Source organism: Xiphophorus couchianus, chromosome 12, assembly GCF_001444195.1.
Source record: "Xiphophorus couchianus chromosome 12, X_couchianus-1.0, whole genome shotgun sequence".
Classification (NCBI taxonomy): Eukaryota; Metazoa; Chordata; class Actinopteri; order Cyprinodontiformes; family Poeciliidae; genus Xiphophorus; species Xiphophorus couchianus.
Window position 1 is genome coordinate 1,509,797 of NC_040239.1, and position 18,141 is coordinate 1,527,937.

Sequence of the window (18,141 nt, forward strand, 5' to 3'; positions counted from 1 at the left end):
ACTTTTCAAAATATAAATGTCACACACCCAGGTTTTTACGAGTGTTTCTTCTTTCTCACCATTAAATATAACAATCAGGGCAACACACAGATGGTAAACAACTATTTAGCTATAAACATTAACCAAGCAAGAACCGTCCAGTGAAACGCGGCAAAGAAGAAGAAAACTCTCAGGTTGGACTGGAAACTCTGGCAGAGAGAGTTTGTCTCCACCTAGCGTCCAGACAGAGGACGTTCAGCGTCACTCAGCTTTAAAACATTTTTCTAGCTGTTATTTTCTGAGTTTGTCACTGGGTGGCGGTGTTGAGCTGAAGCTGCTGATGCTGGGACTTCAATGTGCTGCAGTTCATCACTTTGTGTCATAAAATATATCAATAAATGTCACAAAGTTAACAATATTAGATTTAGTCCTGCATCTTAAAAGTTGATGCAGATATTTATTAATCTAATAAAACTAGTAAATAAGTAAATTAAAGTAATTAGCTGCTCAATAAAGTCAAAAATATACAACTGCTATATTTATTCCACTATAAAGAAACCAAATGATATTTAAAAAAGATAAACCTATAAAAATGATTTAACGTTAAGGATGAACGTGTCATGTAGAAATTTATTGATTACTTATCTGAGCTGATTGAATCAATAAAGTTTATTTAAATAAGAGCAAAATGAAAGTTTTATGAGAATTAAATCTGTTAATTTTCACAGTGTGTTGAGAATAATGATTAAAGTACTCTGCATGGTGTTATAACCGGGTTATTTTATTCTAGGGATAACGGGTCCAAATAACGGCTCTCCTCCTCCTGTCTGGCTGCCAAAGATCGTCTATTGTAACGATGAGTCACCCAGATCGGAAAGAAAAATAAAGTTCAATTTTTAGCAAGCAGCATCTTCAATTTAATTTAATGTAATTGCAGCAGATTTAAGAAGGCAGCAGGAAAATCTAACAATGCTTGCATTAGAAAAATCAATTTAAAAAAGTTTTTAATTTTAATTTTCTGGTCTGGCAGAAAATCAATAGAACAAACAAAAGCAAATATTAACTATTTTCTCACACTGTGCACAAAACGGATGCCTACCCCCTCATGCCGCCCTGGGTGGTGAGCCATGTTAACCATATCAAAAAATAATTAAAAAAAACAAATAAATAAAACCACCACTGACTGTGATAACAAAATATGTGTTTCAGTTTAAATCATGTTATAATAATACAGAAAGATCCAGATTTCGTTCTGGAGTACAGTAGTGTTTAATTATGAGCAACAAAACTTAAAATAACTGAAAACTGATTAAATGAATCCCTGTTTTTCACTCACTAAATTATGTCACAATTTACGTTTATCCACAACTTTAAAAAATATTGTTTGTTTTGTTTTATTTTACAGAAATTAGATTTTCTTTTTTAAAAATGTATGGCAAACATTATTATTTCAAATATAAAACAGCTGCTGTTATGAATGATTTCCTTAATTTTCAATTATGATGCATTATTCATTAAAAAAATATTTTTTAAAAATTTGTTCTCATGTAATTTATTTTATTAATCTTGATTTCTAAACCTTAATGTATTTGTTTTCTTGCTGTTTTGCCCCTGTACATTCTTCATAATTCCATATTTTAACGGAGCAGCTTCGGCATCCCAAACAGTAGCAACTCTCCGTGTTCGTGAAAACGTGTCGGAGTGAGCCCTCCTGTCCTGCGCTCCTCTCTGATTGGCCCATATGTCAAAGTCTTTGTGCTCCTGAAGACGTCGAGGCGACAGCAGGGAAAAAACAGCTGGATCAGCTAGCGGCTCCGCTGGCTCCTCCAGCCCCTCCACCGGCTCATTCCTCCGGGTTCCCACCCTGACTTCGATACGGTACAGTCTTCCACGGCTTTCCATGACTCCCTGAGCGGGCAGCTCCAGGTTTCCCAGCCGAGCCGCCGGTTCGACCCAGTTTTCCAGCAGCTTTCCCCGTTAGCCAGTTAGCTGATTAGCCTGTTAGCTTAGCTGCTGATCCTGCTGGAGGATGAGCGGATTAAACCAGCTGGCAGCAACAGTCAGGACAGATCAGATCAGTCTGGCTCTCATCCCGGCCTGAAAACATTCAGCTCGTTTTTAAACTGGAGGAAAATTTACCTGGAATCACTAAATGTTGCGTTCAGGTGTCTTTAAGTTTTTAATTAAATGGGCAGAAGTTTATCTGTAAACTTTCCAGAAAATATTTTTTTCTTTAAAAGGTAGTTGCTAAAGGACCGAAATTTAAATGACTGAATTTATGTTTACTACTAGTTATCAGTTATCATTTTATTCTTTAGGGAAAAACGCATAAATGTTAAATTCTATTGGATGCAAGTTTACAGAAAATACCTGCTTAGATTTTATTGTCTTTCAGGATCAGTTTTCTTTAAATTTAGCTGCTGAATGAAACCAGATCTGACTGAGTTTGTTTTTGCTGCAGTTAGAAGGAAACTCGTCATTTCCAGGTTCAAACTCCAGGAAAACCACGAATCAGAACCTGCCCGTCCGGTTTGGGTCAGGTTCTGGTTCTACGCTGCATGGCTGGGTTTTTACAGGGATTTAAAACTTAAATAATTTAAAGCCTTAAACAGTGTTGAGTGATGTGACATTATAATAACTTTAACCTGAAGAATCAGTTGACTGAATTGTTCAGATTCGTGGTTCTGAACTATTTTTATATTATTATGATTCATCTGCAGACAGAAAATCCTGAAGTTAAAATTAAAAGATTTAATGCAGTAAAAGTGAAAAAAGGAAATTGAATTTTTGCTACACTTTTATAAGATATACTTTTATAAGATATTCCATTTTGGGTCGTTTTTTTTCTTTTAACTCTCATTTTTTCAAAAATAATAATGCATAAAAATCCATGTTATGAATTTTTGACCTAGTCAAGAATTTGACACCCACATAAAAATTTTTATCTTTTCTCTTTATTTTTGTAAAATATTGTTTTGTTTTTTTCGTTTGATAAATCAGATTTTAAATCTCTGGATCGCTCAGAACCGCTCGTCGGATCTCGTCGGTTTGCTCTGATTCGTCCTTTCGTGTGTTTTTTTTTTTTTTAGCTGTTCTTACTGGTGGAAACATTTCCACTGACAGAACCAGACCCAGTTGGTTCTAGTTCTGGTTCTCTCTCAGTTAACCAGCCTGTTGTTCCCTTCGGTCTGCTGCGTTCGGTCGGGTCGGTTAAAGGTTCTGGTTCTGGTTCTAGCAGAACCTCTGATGCTTTTCTAGTAAAGTTCGGGTGGATCTTCCAGAACCGGTCCGGAGCCGCCGACCTGCTAGGCTTATTTTAGCTGCTGGCAGCCGGGCGGATCATCAGCTGTTCACATAAACACGGCGGCCAGATGTTTGTTCCCATTTTCTCTTTGCTCTTATTTTCAGCTTCCCGACCCAAACGGTTGTTATCCGGGCCGGCCCGGTTCTGTAAGCTGCATTTAGGGGTTTCAGCTCAGCGGTTCCTCCCACACAGAAAGCAGCTCCACGGCTTTCTGAGCGTCCTGCGGCCTCAATGGAAGCTGGACCAGAACCAGAACTTTTTATTATTCTGTGGACTTCCTACTGCTGCAGGTTCTAACCCGGTCGGGTTTTCTGGACGGTTCTGCCATCCTGTGAGCAGAGGTCTGACGCTGAGGTTCTGGTGGGTCTGTGAGCCCGGACAGAACCAGCGGATGAGTCCAGAAGGACCCAGATGTTCTGCTGGGACCAGTAGAAAGCGATCCTGGAACATCTGGATGTGATTCCAGGTCGTTCTGTTGTTGTTTTACAGTTGGGTTCTGGGGAGTAGAGATAGGTAGTCAGTAGCTGTCCTGCTGTAACAATCAATCCATCAAGTTTATTTATGTCGCACATTTCAGTAATAAGGTAGTTCAAAGTGTTCACATGATAAAAACAAATAAAATCATAAAACCTTGGTTCCGGTCGCAGTAGGAAGAGGAATTGTTTGGTTTGTCTCAGAACTTCAGATTTTCTTACACCCATTCGAGCTACTACAGAAAAATCCACCAATCCTGAACTGCCTGGTTCTGGTTCAGGATTTATGGATTTTTTTCTGAATCAAAGCTTCAAATTATCTGCAGAAAATTCACCTATTTGTGGATTTTCCCATAAAGCATGTCTGAATAACAGAAATTGCAGCTTAGAATCTGAAATACTTTTTTTCAATGCTGCTTGTCTCACTGTTGGCTGATGTTTACAAACCAGCCAATCCAGGATCTTCTTTTATTTTCCTTGGATCTGATTGGCTGAACCCTAATGAGCGGCAATAAGACTGAAGATGTTAGCTTCTGATGTTAGCTTCTGATGTTAGCGCTGAGGCGGGTCCACTGTGAATTAATACATTTTAAAGTATTATGTAAAAGTTACGTTTTAAGTATTACATCATGTTAAATCAGATTCATGATTTAAAATTAATTATGTGAAAAATTTCTGCCACAAAGCAAATTTGTTAGGATGTTCGTAAACAAACATCAGCAATATCAATAGTATAACTGATATCGATTATGCTATTGATATTGCCTCGTTCGTTACCGGATACTTGAGTTAGTAAAAATATATATATAGAGAGAAAATGTTGGTAAAAAATAATTATTTTCTCTTTTTTTGGGCTAGAAAACATTTTATAGCTTAAAATATGAAATGATTCAAATATCACTTTTAATCTCAAGTTTGAAGTATGTGTATATATATATATATATATAAATTTATATTTTAGGTAATAAATAATTATTTACTTGTATCTCTAAAATGTATTTAGATATTTATCTAAATCAATATTTAGTTTGATATTTATCTATTTATTAAAGATGGTATTAATGTAGATATTTATATTTGTATTATATCTAAATAAATATTTATATCTACATATCTAAATATTTAGATATATTTGGCTATTTATATCTGACATAATCTTAATCTGCATCACCAGAAGTATCAGTATTAAAGTTTCTCCTGGAGCCTTTCTGCTTTTTGACCTCTTGACCCTCTTTGGGCCGGTTCTGGATTCCAGCTGGACCTCTGTGGTGTCGGTTCGACCCGGTTCTGGATTCCAGCTGGACCTCTGTGGTGTCGGTTCAACCCGGTTCTGGATTCCAGCTGGACCTCTGTGGTGTCGGTTCGACCCGTTCGGGTCGTCTGAGGTCGGCTCCTCAATAATCCAGATTATCCTGCTGTTTGTTGGTTTCAGCTCTGAGCTTCAGTCCGTTTACTGCTGAGGGGAAAGTTCTGCTGAGATTGGACCCGACTTCCAGAACTTCCTCTGTATTGTGTGTAAATCTGGGCCCAGTCGGGTCAGAAACCCAGTTTTTACCAGGGCTGGCCGGGTTTCCTGCAGCCGCTTCCTGTTTGATTCCTGCTGATTGTGCCGCGGCAGCAGAGCAGAATGTTCTGGTCCGGCCCGGTTTGTGACTCAGTTTCTGTCTGCAGCTGGTTCTGATTCTGATGATGAGGTGGAAACATGGAGGCTCCTGAATACCTGGATCTGGATGAGATCGACTTCTCCGATGACTCAGTGGTCCGTATGGAAACCCAAAACCATGCTCGGTTCTGTACCGACCCGTTTATGATTCACAACATCAGAACCTATTATTTGTTTTCCAGTATTCTGTGACATCACTGAAGAACATCCCAGAACTGTCCAGAAGGAGCGATGGCCCGGCAGAGGAGAGACCAGGTGAGCAACTGGACCGGACCGGTCCTGATCGAACCGGACCGGACCGGACCGGACCGGACGGTTGGGTCATGGAAACCGGTTCAGATCAATGTTTCTGCAGCTTTCTGAGGAGCTTTGTAATGAACTCTCTGAAACTATTCTTGGAGGAATTGTTTTGTTTGTTGATTTGCTGACCTTTGACCTGTGAATCATTCTGGAAACGAATAAGAAGGAAAAATCAAAGGATATGAGGAAAATTAAAAAGAAATATTTAAATAAACAAACAAGAAAAAGCAAAGAAGAAATGTTAAATAAAAAAATAAGTCAATGTATGATTATGAATTTGTAAATACAAGAGTTACTAATAAATGCAAAATGTGGAGAAATTGTAAAAAAATATAAGTGATGTAAACAAAATCCATTTGAAGTTCAACATATGGAAAAAAGTGAGAGTAGATGAAAAAAAGTAAAGTATAGAAAGAAGTAAAAGTTACTGTAAATGAAAACAAAATAAATGCAGAATATGAAAAAAAATTAGCAAACAAAATAGTGACAATTAAAAATCATGAAAATAAGGGAAATATTGAGATATAAAAGAAAACTAATAAAACAATATGCTTTAACATGAAATGGTAAATTACATAATAGTAATAATGTTAAATTTATACTTTGAAAAATTATTTGATCATACAAAGTTCTTATTTTTTGGATGTAATATTTGACACATTAATTACCAAGTCATTTATGTATTTCTGTATTAATAGACAATTTTGACAGGATCAGTCCTCCATATTCCAGGATGTCAGCATGTTTTCACATCAGGAAACTTTAGAGACGTTTTCATCAGACTGGCAGATTTTTTAACCCTCTGATTTCTGGATTCAAGGATCATAGAACCAGAAAAGGATTTTAAAATGAATAAAAAACATCCAGTCTGCTTTTTAAGGATTGTTTCAGTTGGAATATTTTCTTCTTCTGCAGCTCCGGCCATCAACTGGAGCCGCGGCGTTCCCTCCCACAGCGGGGCGGGGATCAAACCCACGGGCCTGGCCGAGGTCCACAGCAAGTTCCGTCCGGTGAAGCGGGTCTCCCCCCTGAAGCACCAGCCCGAAACCACAGAGTCGGACTCGGACGGGAAGAACCAGAACCAGGGTCCGGTTCTGGAGCAGAGCGAGGTGGGTAAGGACGAGTCCGGCTCCGAGAAGCAGGCCGGCGCCTCCACGCCGTGCGACGGCTCCGGGGGCAAGGCGAAGGTCGGCGGGGTCGGCGGCAACGCTCAGGCTCTGTTCGGGGAGCTGGAGCACTACGACCTGGACATGGACGAGATTCTGGACGTACCGTACATCAAGTCCAGCCAGCAGATGTCCACCCTGCCGCGTGGCAGGCGGTCTGCGGCGGGGGGCGGCGCCGGGGGAGGAACCCTGGAGAGGAACCGAGGAGGAGGAGGAGGGATGAAGAGCTCCACTCTGACCCACAACGAGCCTCTGAGCCTGGGCAGCAGCAGCAGCCAGACCCCGGTGAGTCCAAACGCCTGGTTCTGATCCTGCCTGGTTCTGACGTCTCACAATCCAGTTTTTAGTGTTTTTTCTAGAAAAGAAAAACAGTTTTTTATTTTTAATAAACGAGCCTCTGTGACCCTGAAGCTCCGTCTGGGTTTTGCTCTCCTGCAGTTCTGCGTTCTGTCTCCGGTGAAGTGGTCGGACCTCAGGAAGTCCAAGTCCATGGACCCGGACCTCCATCACCTGCACCGCTCCCCAGGAGGAGCCGGCGGCGGTGGCGGCAGCGGCTACCAGGCGGAGCCGCCGCCGCCCGGCCTCCTCAGCTCCTCCTCTCTCTCCTCCTTCTCTGACGCAGGTGGGCTGTGAAAAGTTTCCCTCTGACATCAGGAAACGCTCTGACCCAATCGGTTCTGCTTCCAGACAAGCTGCTGTCGGCGCGCGTCTTCCCAGACCCCCAGAGCCAGCGGTCGGGGGCGGAGCCTCCGGGGGGGCTGGCGTTCCCCCTGGCAGGGTGCATTGTGGGTAAACCGGACGCCTCCAAACCCTGGACTCCTGGAGGAGGAGGAGCGAGGGGAGAGCTGGACGAGGAGACGAAGAAGAACCAGAACATCATCAACATCGTCAGGGAGGGGCAGATCTCCCTGCTGGTGGGTGGAGGCATTACAGCGACCTCAACGATTTCTACACACATTTCATAAAAACGTTAATTTATCTGGAGGAAACGGAACCGCTGCAAACGGTAGGACTGAAGCAGGGCTGGACAATAAATCAATAATCACAATATCACAATGGACACGTGATCAATATCGATAGATAATACGTCTGATAGAATGGAAGATAATTTCACTGATCTCCGATCCAGAACCGCACAGCATTCTGGGAGATGTAGGCGGAGGAAAGGTTGGGTGGCATCAACTAACTCACTCACTCAGGCTGGTTGCTTAGCAACAACCTGTTGTGTTACCCGGTTCAGGTTTTTTCCTCTGCGCCTCCTAGCAGCTGAAAAATAAAAACCATGGAGTGAAAACTGTAGATAAAACAGGAAATGTCAAAATGTCACGTCAGCAGTTTGGCAGAATTTCAGACATTTAAAACAAAAAATGAATCGATAATTATTGGTATCGACTGATATGAAAGCTGACATCGTGTTGTTTTTTTGTTCCAGCCCTGTGACTGAGTAATTTATTGAATATTTTGAATTAATGAAATAAAAGATTCTTCCATCCTGCAGCAGCAACTTAAGCTAGTTAAAGTGAGAGATTGGAGAGCAGTTTTATCGTTTCCATTTAGTTCAAAGTGATCTCACATTTTAATATGATAAAAAGGCCTCTTCCTCCTCCTCTTCCTCCTGCAGCCTCACCTGGCGGCCGACAACCTGGAGCTGATCCGAGACGAGGACGGGAACAACCTGCTGCACGCCGCCGCCTCTCAGGGCCACGCCGACTGCCTGCAGCACCTCACCTCCCTGATGGGCGAGGACGGCCTCAACGAGCGCAACAGCCTGCAGCTCACCCCCGCCGGCCTGGGGGTAAAGGTCAGGCATACGCTCCCCGAATGTCCCACTACAGCATTGCGCTCAGGGCTGGACTTGGACTAGGCCATTGTCATATTTTATTTCATTAGCTGTTAAAACTTCTCTCAGCTGAATCCTTTAGGATTTTCCTGCTTTTTCACTCATGTTTTCTTTTTCTGCAGCATCAAATCTGAATGAGCTCATTTAAAGTTTCAGACTGTTGTTCTGTCTGGTTCGGTTGTGAATAAAGTACCGGATCAGCGTCCCGACGGTTCTGGTTGTTTTTGTTTCTGCTGTCCAGTTAAGCTTTGGTTTAACTTCCTCTGCAGACAGGAAGTCGGCTGTAAAAACTCTGATAGGCAGGAAGATCAGGTCTGAGATAAAACGCTGTGAACGCTAACAGCAGCTGGTCTGTCCAATCAGACGGAGGGAGGAGAGTTCAGCCCAGCTGCTCTGATTGGCTGCCAGACAGGAAGCTGAGCGGGTGCTCTCTGCTCTGATTGGCTCATCTAGTTGAAGGAAGACAGATTTCCTACCAGCTGATTGTTAATAAAATATGTCAGACAGTCAAAGTTTGTTGATGTTGGGATCAAACTGTTTAGAGCTCCGGGTTCAGGAGCCGGTGTCGCTCTGCAGAACTCGGATCTGGGTAATAAGAGTGTGTGTGTGTGTGTGTGTGTGTGTGTGTGTGCGTGTTTCAGAATGGCCATCTGGAGTGTGTGAGGTGGATGGTGAGTGAGACGGAGGCCATCGCCGAGCTGAGCTGCACCAGAGAGCATCCCAGTTTGATCCACTATGCTGCTCGATACGGACAGGTAACCACGGCAACACCTGCAGCCGAGTTAGCGTTACCAACACTCACTGCTTCAAGTAATCAACTAATTCACTAATCGATTAATAGTCAACTGATGTATATGAACCCAAAAACATGCAATCTGCTAAAATAAATCATTCAGAGCATTAATGAAGCCAAACTGTAAAAAAATAAACATTTTGCACTGAAGATGAAAGAAATGTTTTCAGAACTGAAGTAGCAGTTTTAGCATCACCTGGTTCAAATTCTGTAAAAAAAATTAAAATCTCATATTCAACATCTCTTGCTATTAATAAGTTCATCCATCAATAATCACCAGATCAGTCCAACACTGTATTAAATAGAAAGTTTATTGATCCCTTTAGGATTTTCCCTCAAGGAAATTGTAATTTCTGTTTTCCACACAGGACTCTTAGGTACACATCTTATCTAAAAAAGGAACTAAACTATTTGTATTTTTATGTATTTCAAATATTGTGTAAAATAAGACAAAGTGGTTCAATGGAAAAATCTGCAGAATGGGTCAGTTATTTTTCCCAATTCATTGACTGAATAAACGATTAGTAAAATAATTTAGTTGCGGCTGATGAAGCTGCTCTCATGTTCATATTTCCCCAGTTTTTATTGTCAGTGAAATAAATGGCATTTTGATTGAAATCTTAAATCACCTGAAGCCGTTTTCCTCATTAATAAACTCGTGGTGCAGTTTAAACTCAGGTTCAGCCGTTTCAGCAACGCTGTGCTCAGTTCAAGGTCATCACGTAAAAAACAGTATCATTCAGAAACATCATTCAGCAAAATCCAAAAGTATCACTTTGTTCTCCAGAACCAGGTTCTGTCCAGTTAGAGCTAAATAAACACTAAAGAACTCCAGAACCATTTTCTTCATGGCTGTTATGAAGCTGCCTGACGCGCTGCTGCCCCCTGTGGTGTTATGAGGTAATGCTCCACCTCCAGGAAGAAACCGGTTTGGTTCTGTGCAGGAGAAGGTTCTGCTGTGGCTGCTGCAGTTCATGCAGGAACAGGCCATCTCCCTGGACGAAGTGGACCAGAACGGAAACACGGCCGTCCACGTGGCGGCGCAGTACGGACACCTCACCTGTATCCAGGTAACCTGGCACTGGCAGCCGGTTGAATGAAGCCGCTGGTTTCCTGATGTGTGGAAGCTGAGCTCCTGCCTCTGTGAGTCCAGACTCTGGTGGAGTACGGATCCAACGTGACGATCCAGAACCAGCAGGGGGAGCGGCCGTCGCAGAGCGCCGAGCGGCAGGGCCACACCACCTGCGCCCGCTACCTGGTGGTGGTGGAGACCTGCATGTCTCTGGCCTCGCAGGTCGTCAAGCTCACCAAGCAGCTCAACGAGTGAGTGGGCCCAGATCCAACCTGACCGCTGGACCAGAACCAAACCTTCAGCTGTCTGAGAACAAACTGAGTTTCTTTCATCTGATGTCATTTAGACAAACAGCAGAGAGAATCAACCTGCAGAAACACCTGCAGAGGCTGATGGACCCCAGCAAGGCTGAGGGGACGCCGTCCAGGTCACCCAGGTAACGCACACACACACACTGCACACACACTGCACACACACACACACACACTGCACACGCACACACACACACACACACACTGCACACACACACACTGCACACGCACACTGCACACGCACTGGACACACACACACACACACACTGCACACACACACACACACTGCACACACACACACTGCACACACACACACACACTGCACACACACACACACGCCCTGGACACACACACACACACACACACACTGCACACACACACACGCACAGGACACACACACACGCACTGGACACACACGCACACACACTCACTGCACACACACACTGCACACACACACACTGCACACACACGCCCTGGACACACACACACACACACACACACTGCACACACACACACGCACTGGACACACACGCACACACACTCACTGCACACACACACACTCACTGCACACACACACACACACTGCACACACACGCCCTGGACACACACACACACACACACACACTGCACACACACACACGCACTGGACACACACGCACACACACTCACTGCACACACACACACACACTGCACACACACACACACGCCCTGGACACACACACACACACACACACACACTGCACACACACACACGCACAGGACACACACACACGCACTGGACACACACGCACACACACTCACTGCACACACACACTGCACACACACACACTGCACACACACACACACACTGCACACACACACACACGCCCTGGACACACACACACACACACACACACTGCACACACACACACGCACTGGACACACACGCACACACACTCACTGCACACACACACACTCACTGCACACTCCTCTACACTTACAGTGAACAGTGTATCTGCGCCTCCTTAGAAAGCCTTAAATTCATTTAAAATAATAAACTGGTCTTTATGTTAATCCTGGGTTTTAAATTTTGTCCTGACAGAAATATTGAATCTGTTTGTTTTCTTTAACATCAGGTAAAAAGTTGAAGGTTTTAGTTTAAAGTTGTAAAGACTAAACTCAACCAGGTTTCAGCAGTTTTTGGTTCTTCATCTTTCAGATGTTTGTTTTTCTCCAGCTGTTTCCTTTGACTATATATCTGCTGCTGTTCATTTCAGAAATACATTTTAATGGAATCATGGCAATTTTAAGAAAACTTGTTTTTCTTTTATTAAAACTTTTGGCACTAGGATGAGGTGAGTTTTTTTTTTTATCGTATTGAAATTGGCTTATTTAAAAAACTGAGATGGAAACGATTTGATCAGCAACCAGATGTTAAACCATGAAGAAGACGACAGGAAGTGGTTGGAGGATGATGATGGTGTGGCAGTTTTAAATGCCTTAAACTGACTCATGTGTGATTTTAATTGTTTCTTATTTAATAGAAAGACCACAAATGTAAAATTGTGTTTTTAACATTAATGGAAACTTGGCAAAGTTTTGAACAGTTATAATGTGAAGAGTTCAGGACGTTCAGCCGTCAGGGAGCTGATTGGTCCCTGGTGATGATTTGATGTGTGTCCCTCCCTGGCCTCCAGTTCCCATCAGCCCCTGGTGGAGGCGTGTCCAGAGCTGCTGCTGACGGCCGAGGCGGCGCCTGGCGACGGACACTGGTTGGTCCGGCAGGGGGGCGTGGCTCCGGACTCGGTGCTGCGGCAGCTTCTGGGGAAAGATGGCGACGGCGTCAGAGAGAGGCTGCAGCCGGGGGCCGGCCCGGGCAGAGAGGGCCCCGGCGCCGCGGGGACCCCCGGGGGCCACAGGACCGGCCTGCTGGAGAGGAGGGAGCTCAAACTGGCCAGACTCAAACAGATCATGCAGCGCTCTCTGAGCGAGTCCGACTCCGAGGGCTACCCGCCGGAGGAGGGGCGGAACCAGGCCGCGCTGCGACCCGATAGGCCGACCCACCTGCCGATCGCAGAGGAGGAGCCGGCGACCAACCACCTCCATCAGGTGATGAGGAAGCACCTCCCCTCCTCATCCTCGGCTGAGAGGAAGCTGGCCTTTTCTCTCAGCGGGTCAAAGTCTGTGGACAGCATCGGCTACACGCCGTCGCCCACGTCCAGCGACCCGGACGCCACGGAAACCAGAATCTCGGAAACCCCCGCCGCCGACGGCCAGAAGGTCGCCACCAGCCCCAAGAGCGCCCTGAAGTCGCCGTCGTCCCGCAGGAAGACCTCCCAGAACCTGAAGCTCCGGGTCACCTTCGACGAGCAGGTCCACAAGAGCTCGACCAATCAGGAGCCAGAACCCAGCCGGGCGCCGCCGGGCAAGGACAGGACTGCGGCCGCCAGCTCAGAGGGCAAGAGGTCGTTCGGGACGTTCCGCTCCATCATGGAGACGCTGAGCGGGAACTCCAACCACAGCAACAACAACAGCGGCGGCGGCGGTCCAGTTAAACCGTCAGCCTATCAGAACTCACCTGGCAGGAAGTCCGTTGGGGGCGGAGCCAAGGGCAAGAGCCGAGTCAGCAACGTCTGACCAGCCGAAAACGGACGAGGCACAGAACATGAGAACCAATCAGATCGTAAATATTTAGTGTTTCATGAAAACTGATCAACTTCATTCCAACACATGAAAATTTAAGTTAATTAATTAAAACATTTTGTAGCTAAAAATAAACGGATCATTTTCCTGTTAACTCATTCGACTTTAAAGGAATCTATGACTAGCCTTTAGTCAGATCCAACACTGATAGAGCTAGCACCCTTAGCTAAATCTGACCACGTTGGCTAACACCGTTAGCTAAATCTGACCACGTTAGCTAGCACCGTTAGCTAAATCTGACCATGTTAGCTAGCACCGTTAGCTAAATCTGACCACGTTAGCTAACACCGTTAGCTAAATCTGACCACGTTAGCTAACACCCTTAGCTAAATCTGACCACGTTAGCTAGCACCGTTAGCTAAATCTGACCACATTAGCTAGCACCCTTAACTAAATCTGACCACGTTAGCTAACACCGTTAGCTAAATCTGACCACGTTAGCTAGCACCGTTAGCTAAATCTGACCACGTTAGCTAACACCCTTAGCTAAATCTGACCACGTTAGCTAACACGTTAGCTAAATCTGACCACGTTAGCTAGCACCGTTAGCTGGAGCCAACGTGAAATCAGAACAAATTGTAAGTAAATGAAATTATGTTTAAATGAAAATCATCTTCATGAGAACAAAATGTTTCGTTAACTGAAACAGCCTGAGTTAGAAACGCTGCTCTCCTTTCTGATTAGCTTTTCCATCACAAGCTGCAGCTTTTTGTTGACATTTTCTTGAGTTTTTCACAATAAGCTCTAAATTTATGAAGCCGTTGATCCTGACGGGTCCGGTTCCCGACCCGGTCCTCCAGAAACAATTCTAGATTTGTCCAAAGAATTTCTTTTCTGACCCGTCTGTCCAGATCGAACTGCCACATTTCATTTTTGTTTGTTTTCAGCTCTGGCTGAAAGAACCCAGTCGGTTCTGAACCGGTTCTGAACATCTCAGGTTGTCAGAGGTCCAAATTCAGAGCTGATGATGAGACTTCTGGTTCTGGATGACCAGAGGAGAATTTTAGTCTGGATTTGGACCCCAAACCTTTCAGTGCCTTTTAAACCAACAGGACCCCTAAAACTAGGCAGCTGCAGCTGATCCGGTTTCCTGGTGCTGGTCGGGATTCTGGATGAGTTGCTGCTCTCTGCTTTACTTCTCTTTTCTATAGTTGTTTTATTGTAAGCTTAAATCAGGTTCTTCATGAACCAAATCATTTTTTAGATCTTTAATGAAATGATTTAGTTTCTGGTTGTTAAATTTCACATCCCTGGTTCTGGGACTTTCTCCGGGTTTCAGTCTCATCCAGTCCTCTGGTTTCCTTTTGCCTTTAAAAGTCAGAAAAACTGGTAACTTTTTAATAATCTCCATTTAGGGATTTTCAGTTTAAATGTGTTCGGATTTTCCAGTAATTCCCAATTATTTTATGATATAATTGAATAGTAAATTCTGTTTCCTTTTTTATAAGTTTGATTTAAAACACCGTCTCAAAACTACACGACCCACAATGCATCACAGCAATCTGACACAAGTTGTTCATTTTGAACAGTTTTGTTTTAAAGGTTCTCATGTTCTTTGCCTCAAATCTTCAACCTTTTTAAAGTTTTCACAGACGGACAGTTTTTGTGAGGTGAGTCTGAATTCTTCAGGTTTCGTTTGTTCCATCATTTTTAGCTGATTTTCAGTGGGAAACGTTGGAACTGATTCATGTTTATTTCCTGAACTCCACTACAGACGAAGTATTTATGTTTCTGCGCACAGTGTTACAGTTTAAAATGAAATGTTTTAATCATGCACCAGCACAACAAATACTTTAAAAAACCCACTGTACATATTTCATTAGTATTTAAATTGTTTACGTTATATTCCACGTTTTATTTCTTCATTATCTATGCAGTATTTTTGGCATGAGGTAGACGTTAGATGACGGGGAGGTTTGAAGAAGCACCTTCTACATTTTATCTGCATGAAGTTTGAAGTGAGAGGAGAAAATTTTCTGCAGCTTGTTTTGATGAAGCTGGAATCTGATGCTCCGTTTATGAAAACCTCCAGGAGTCTGATTTTTGTTTTTTGGTCGATTTTTAAAGTTTCTGTTTGGCACCAAAGTTCTTGAACAATCTCCTTCAGTGAGTCCAGTTGGTTTATATTCAAAATGATAAAATGTTCAGCCGTTAAATTCTCTCTTATTGGGAGCTTTGCCTGGATTTTCAGGTTATTTTTACAGATCTAGCGCCCCCTGGTGAGAACTAGGGGATGTGCAGCAGAGTTCAGCCTCTGTCTCTGTTTTCCATTTTGTCAAATTCACTTCCTGGGTTAAAGGTCGTCGCTGTGAGCTTCTGCTGTGCAGTTTGCTCCTTCATGACCTCAGCACCATTTTTAGAGGACAGTCTGTCTGTTTCCAGAAATTTCTTCTGATTCTGGTTGTTTTTTGTAAGTTAAAGTTTATTTTGGGATCAAGTTCAGACAGAAACATTCTCAGATGATCGAAAAACTCCAAACAAAAGAAAAACCCAGAACCTTGTTGAATGAAGGCGTCTGATCTGAGTTCACAGTGTGGAGGGTTTCAGACAAACTGAAATAAACTTTTATTTCTGGACTTTCATTTGGAGTCACGTTGATTTTCTCAGTTTTATTTTCACTCTGACTGTAAAATATTAATCTTTTTTTGTTTTGTTTTTTTTAATCTCACAAAGTCTCAAAATAATCTTAAGATGTTGTGACTAAGGAAATATGCCAAAGCAAAATGGTCTCTATGGAAGGAAGGGAACAAAATAAAACACTTCAGAAAGTTTTTCCTCTGATGAAGTTTGAATTTTAAACGTTCACTGAAAAACAAGATTTTTTTTCATCACATTCAAAGCAAAACATTTTATATAAAAGTGAACAATCACTGTTAACTTTTACATTTCTTTGGTTTTTCACCATTTCTTCTTTTTGTAGAAAGTATGCCTAACTTCATTAGGTTGCTAATTAAATATTTAGTTAGAAATCTTAATATTTAGTTTGGAATAGATGTTTATTTAACAAGCTTAATATTTAGTTTTCAAGCTAAATATTTAGCCTGCTAACTAAAGGTTTAGCTTGCTAAAAAAAACAACTATTTTGAAACTAACAAGAATAAATAATATGGTAAAAGAAATATGACTTATTTGTCTGAGAGGCTAAATAACCCAGATTGTTTATTTTTAACTTTACAAACAGCATCATGTTACAAACATGATTATGAGTTCAAACTGCCATTTAAAACAGCAGTAATAAGGGTCAAAGGTCAGACAGTTGTTAACTCATCACAGTGTTTTCCTGAATGTCCGGCAGCAGAATATCTGTTTCCTTCTCTGAGTCCGCCTACAGGCCTCCAGAGGCCCTCTCAGGCCCCAGGACCCCACTTTTCACCACCCTGATCAAGACGGATGTGTTGTGCGAATTGTTCTCACTGCTGGTTTAATGGACGATTCATAACGGAGCGTGTATTTATTTCTGCGCTGTTCAGCAGCATCAAAAACAGTCACTTACCGGCGGTCAGGATTTATGGTGCTTGGAGGGCAAATTGGTCTTTGATGGTTCCCACGCAGCGCCGCCGCTTCCCCACGGAGCCTAATGGGGCCCGCTCTAATGGCCGCCCTCCATCACGGCGGCAAATATGAAACACGAGCTCGCCGCCTGACAATTAGTAAAACAACAAGTCGAGATGTGAGGAAGGCTGAAGGAGCTCACAAAACAAAAACCACAAGCTGTTTGTTTTCTTTCCTCCGTCCTGCAGCGGGGGGCGGGGGGAGTTAAGCTGAAAAATTAGGCCTCATTTATTGGACAACAGTTTGAGTCGATACCCAGGGGCCTCTGGACGAGGCTCCACAGCCGCTAATTGGTTCACTCTGTTTGCTGGGGGCCTCACACACCGGCTCCATGAAACTGGGAGAGACGAGCCGCTGATTTGACAGCCGGGGGGGCGGAGGCGTGTGGGGGGGTCATGTATAGATTTTTGTGTCTGTTGTTTCAGCTTATTTGTGTGCTTCTTTTACTCAGTCAATCAAATTTAATTGACACCACTGGGCTGTGGCCAGGGGCCCCGCGGCATGCTGGGATATGACAGGCCTTTAATGCCAACGAGAGAGAGGAGGTTCTTCTGTTTCTGAAGGATGGAGCGTGGGGGGGGCAGTGACCCGTCAACGGCATTAATTGATGTAACTACGGCGATGACTGATGCTAATAAATCCAACCTTTAAGGAAAAAGGTAATTGGATGACGCCCTGATCAAAGAGCCGCACTGATAAACACCATTCGTCTTCCAGCGAGGCCTTCAGACACACACACACACACACACACACACAGTTAATATTCAGATCAAACTCTACATTTACATTTTGCCCAGGACTGAATGTCATGTCAAGCGTTTTGTTCCTGTTCCATGAGTCCAAAGAGAAACCGGTCATCACGGCTAAATATTTAGCTTCAAACTAAATATATAGTTAGCAAGCTAAATGTTAGCTTGTTAACAAAATATTTAACTTACAAATTAAATATTTAGTTCGGAGATAAATATTTAACTTGCTAACTAAATATTTAGCTCCAAACTGCTTA

At 43.3% G+C, this 18,141-nt stretch overlaps 1 protein-coding gene across 1 annotated transcript; it reads left to right on the forward strand.

Annotated features, from left to right (window-relative positions):
- Positions 1-1,704: 1,704 nt before the first annotated feature.
- sncaip (synuclein, alpha interacting protein) lies at positions 1,705-16,165 on the forward strand. Its single transcript, XM_028034147.1, has 12 exons — positions 1,705-1,857; positions 5,428-5,515; positions 5,602-5,674; positions 6,635-7,170; positions 7,324-7,507; positions 7,573-7,799; positions 8,507-8,686; positions 9,367-9,480; positions 10,463-10,588; positions 10,672-10,841; positions 10,937-11,026; positions 12,578-16,165. The coding sequence occupies exons 2-12, from the start codon at positions 5,459-5,461 to the stop codon at positions 13,515-13,517; spliced, it is 2,697 nt and encodes an 898-aa protein (XP_027889948.1). The 5' UTR covers positions 1,705-1,857; positions 5,428-5,458; the 3' UTR covers positions 13,518-16,165.
- The last annotated feature ends 1,976 nt before the right edge of the window (positions 16,166-18,141 follow it).

Bases quoted from the DNA above. Each gene is read 5' to 3' on its own strand.
- sncaip (XM_028034147.1), top strand. From the start codon at position 5,459: ATGGAGGCTCCTGAATACCTGGATCTGGATGAGATCGACTTCTCCGAT. The intron at 7,171-7,323 runs GTGAGTCCAAAC...GCTCTCCTGCAG, and splicing joins GCAGCAGCAGCCAGACCCCG to TTCTGCGTTCTGTCTCCGGT. The intron at 11,027-12,577 runs GTAACGCACACA...CCTGGCCTCCAG, and splicing joins ACGCCGTCCAGGTCACCCAG to TTCCCATCAGCCCCTGGTGG.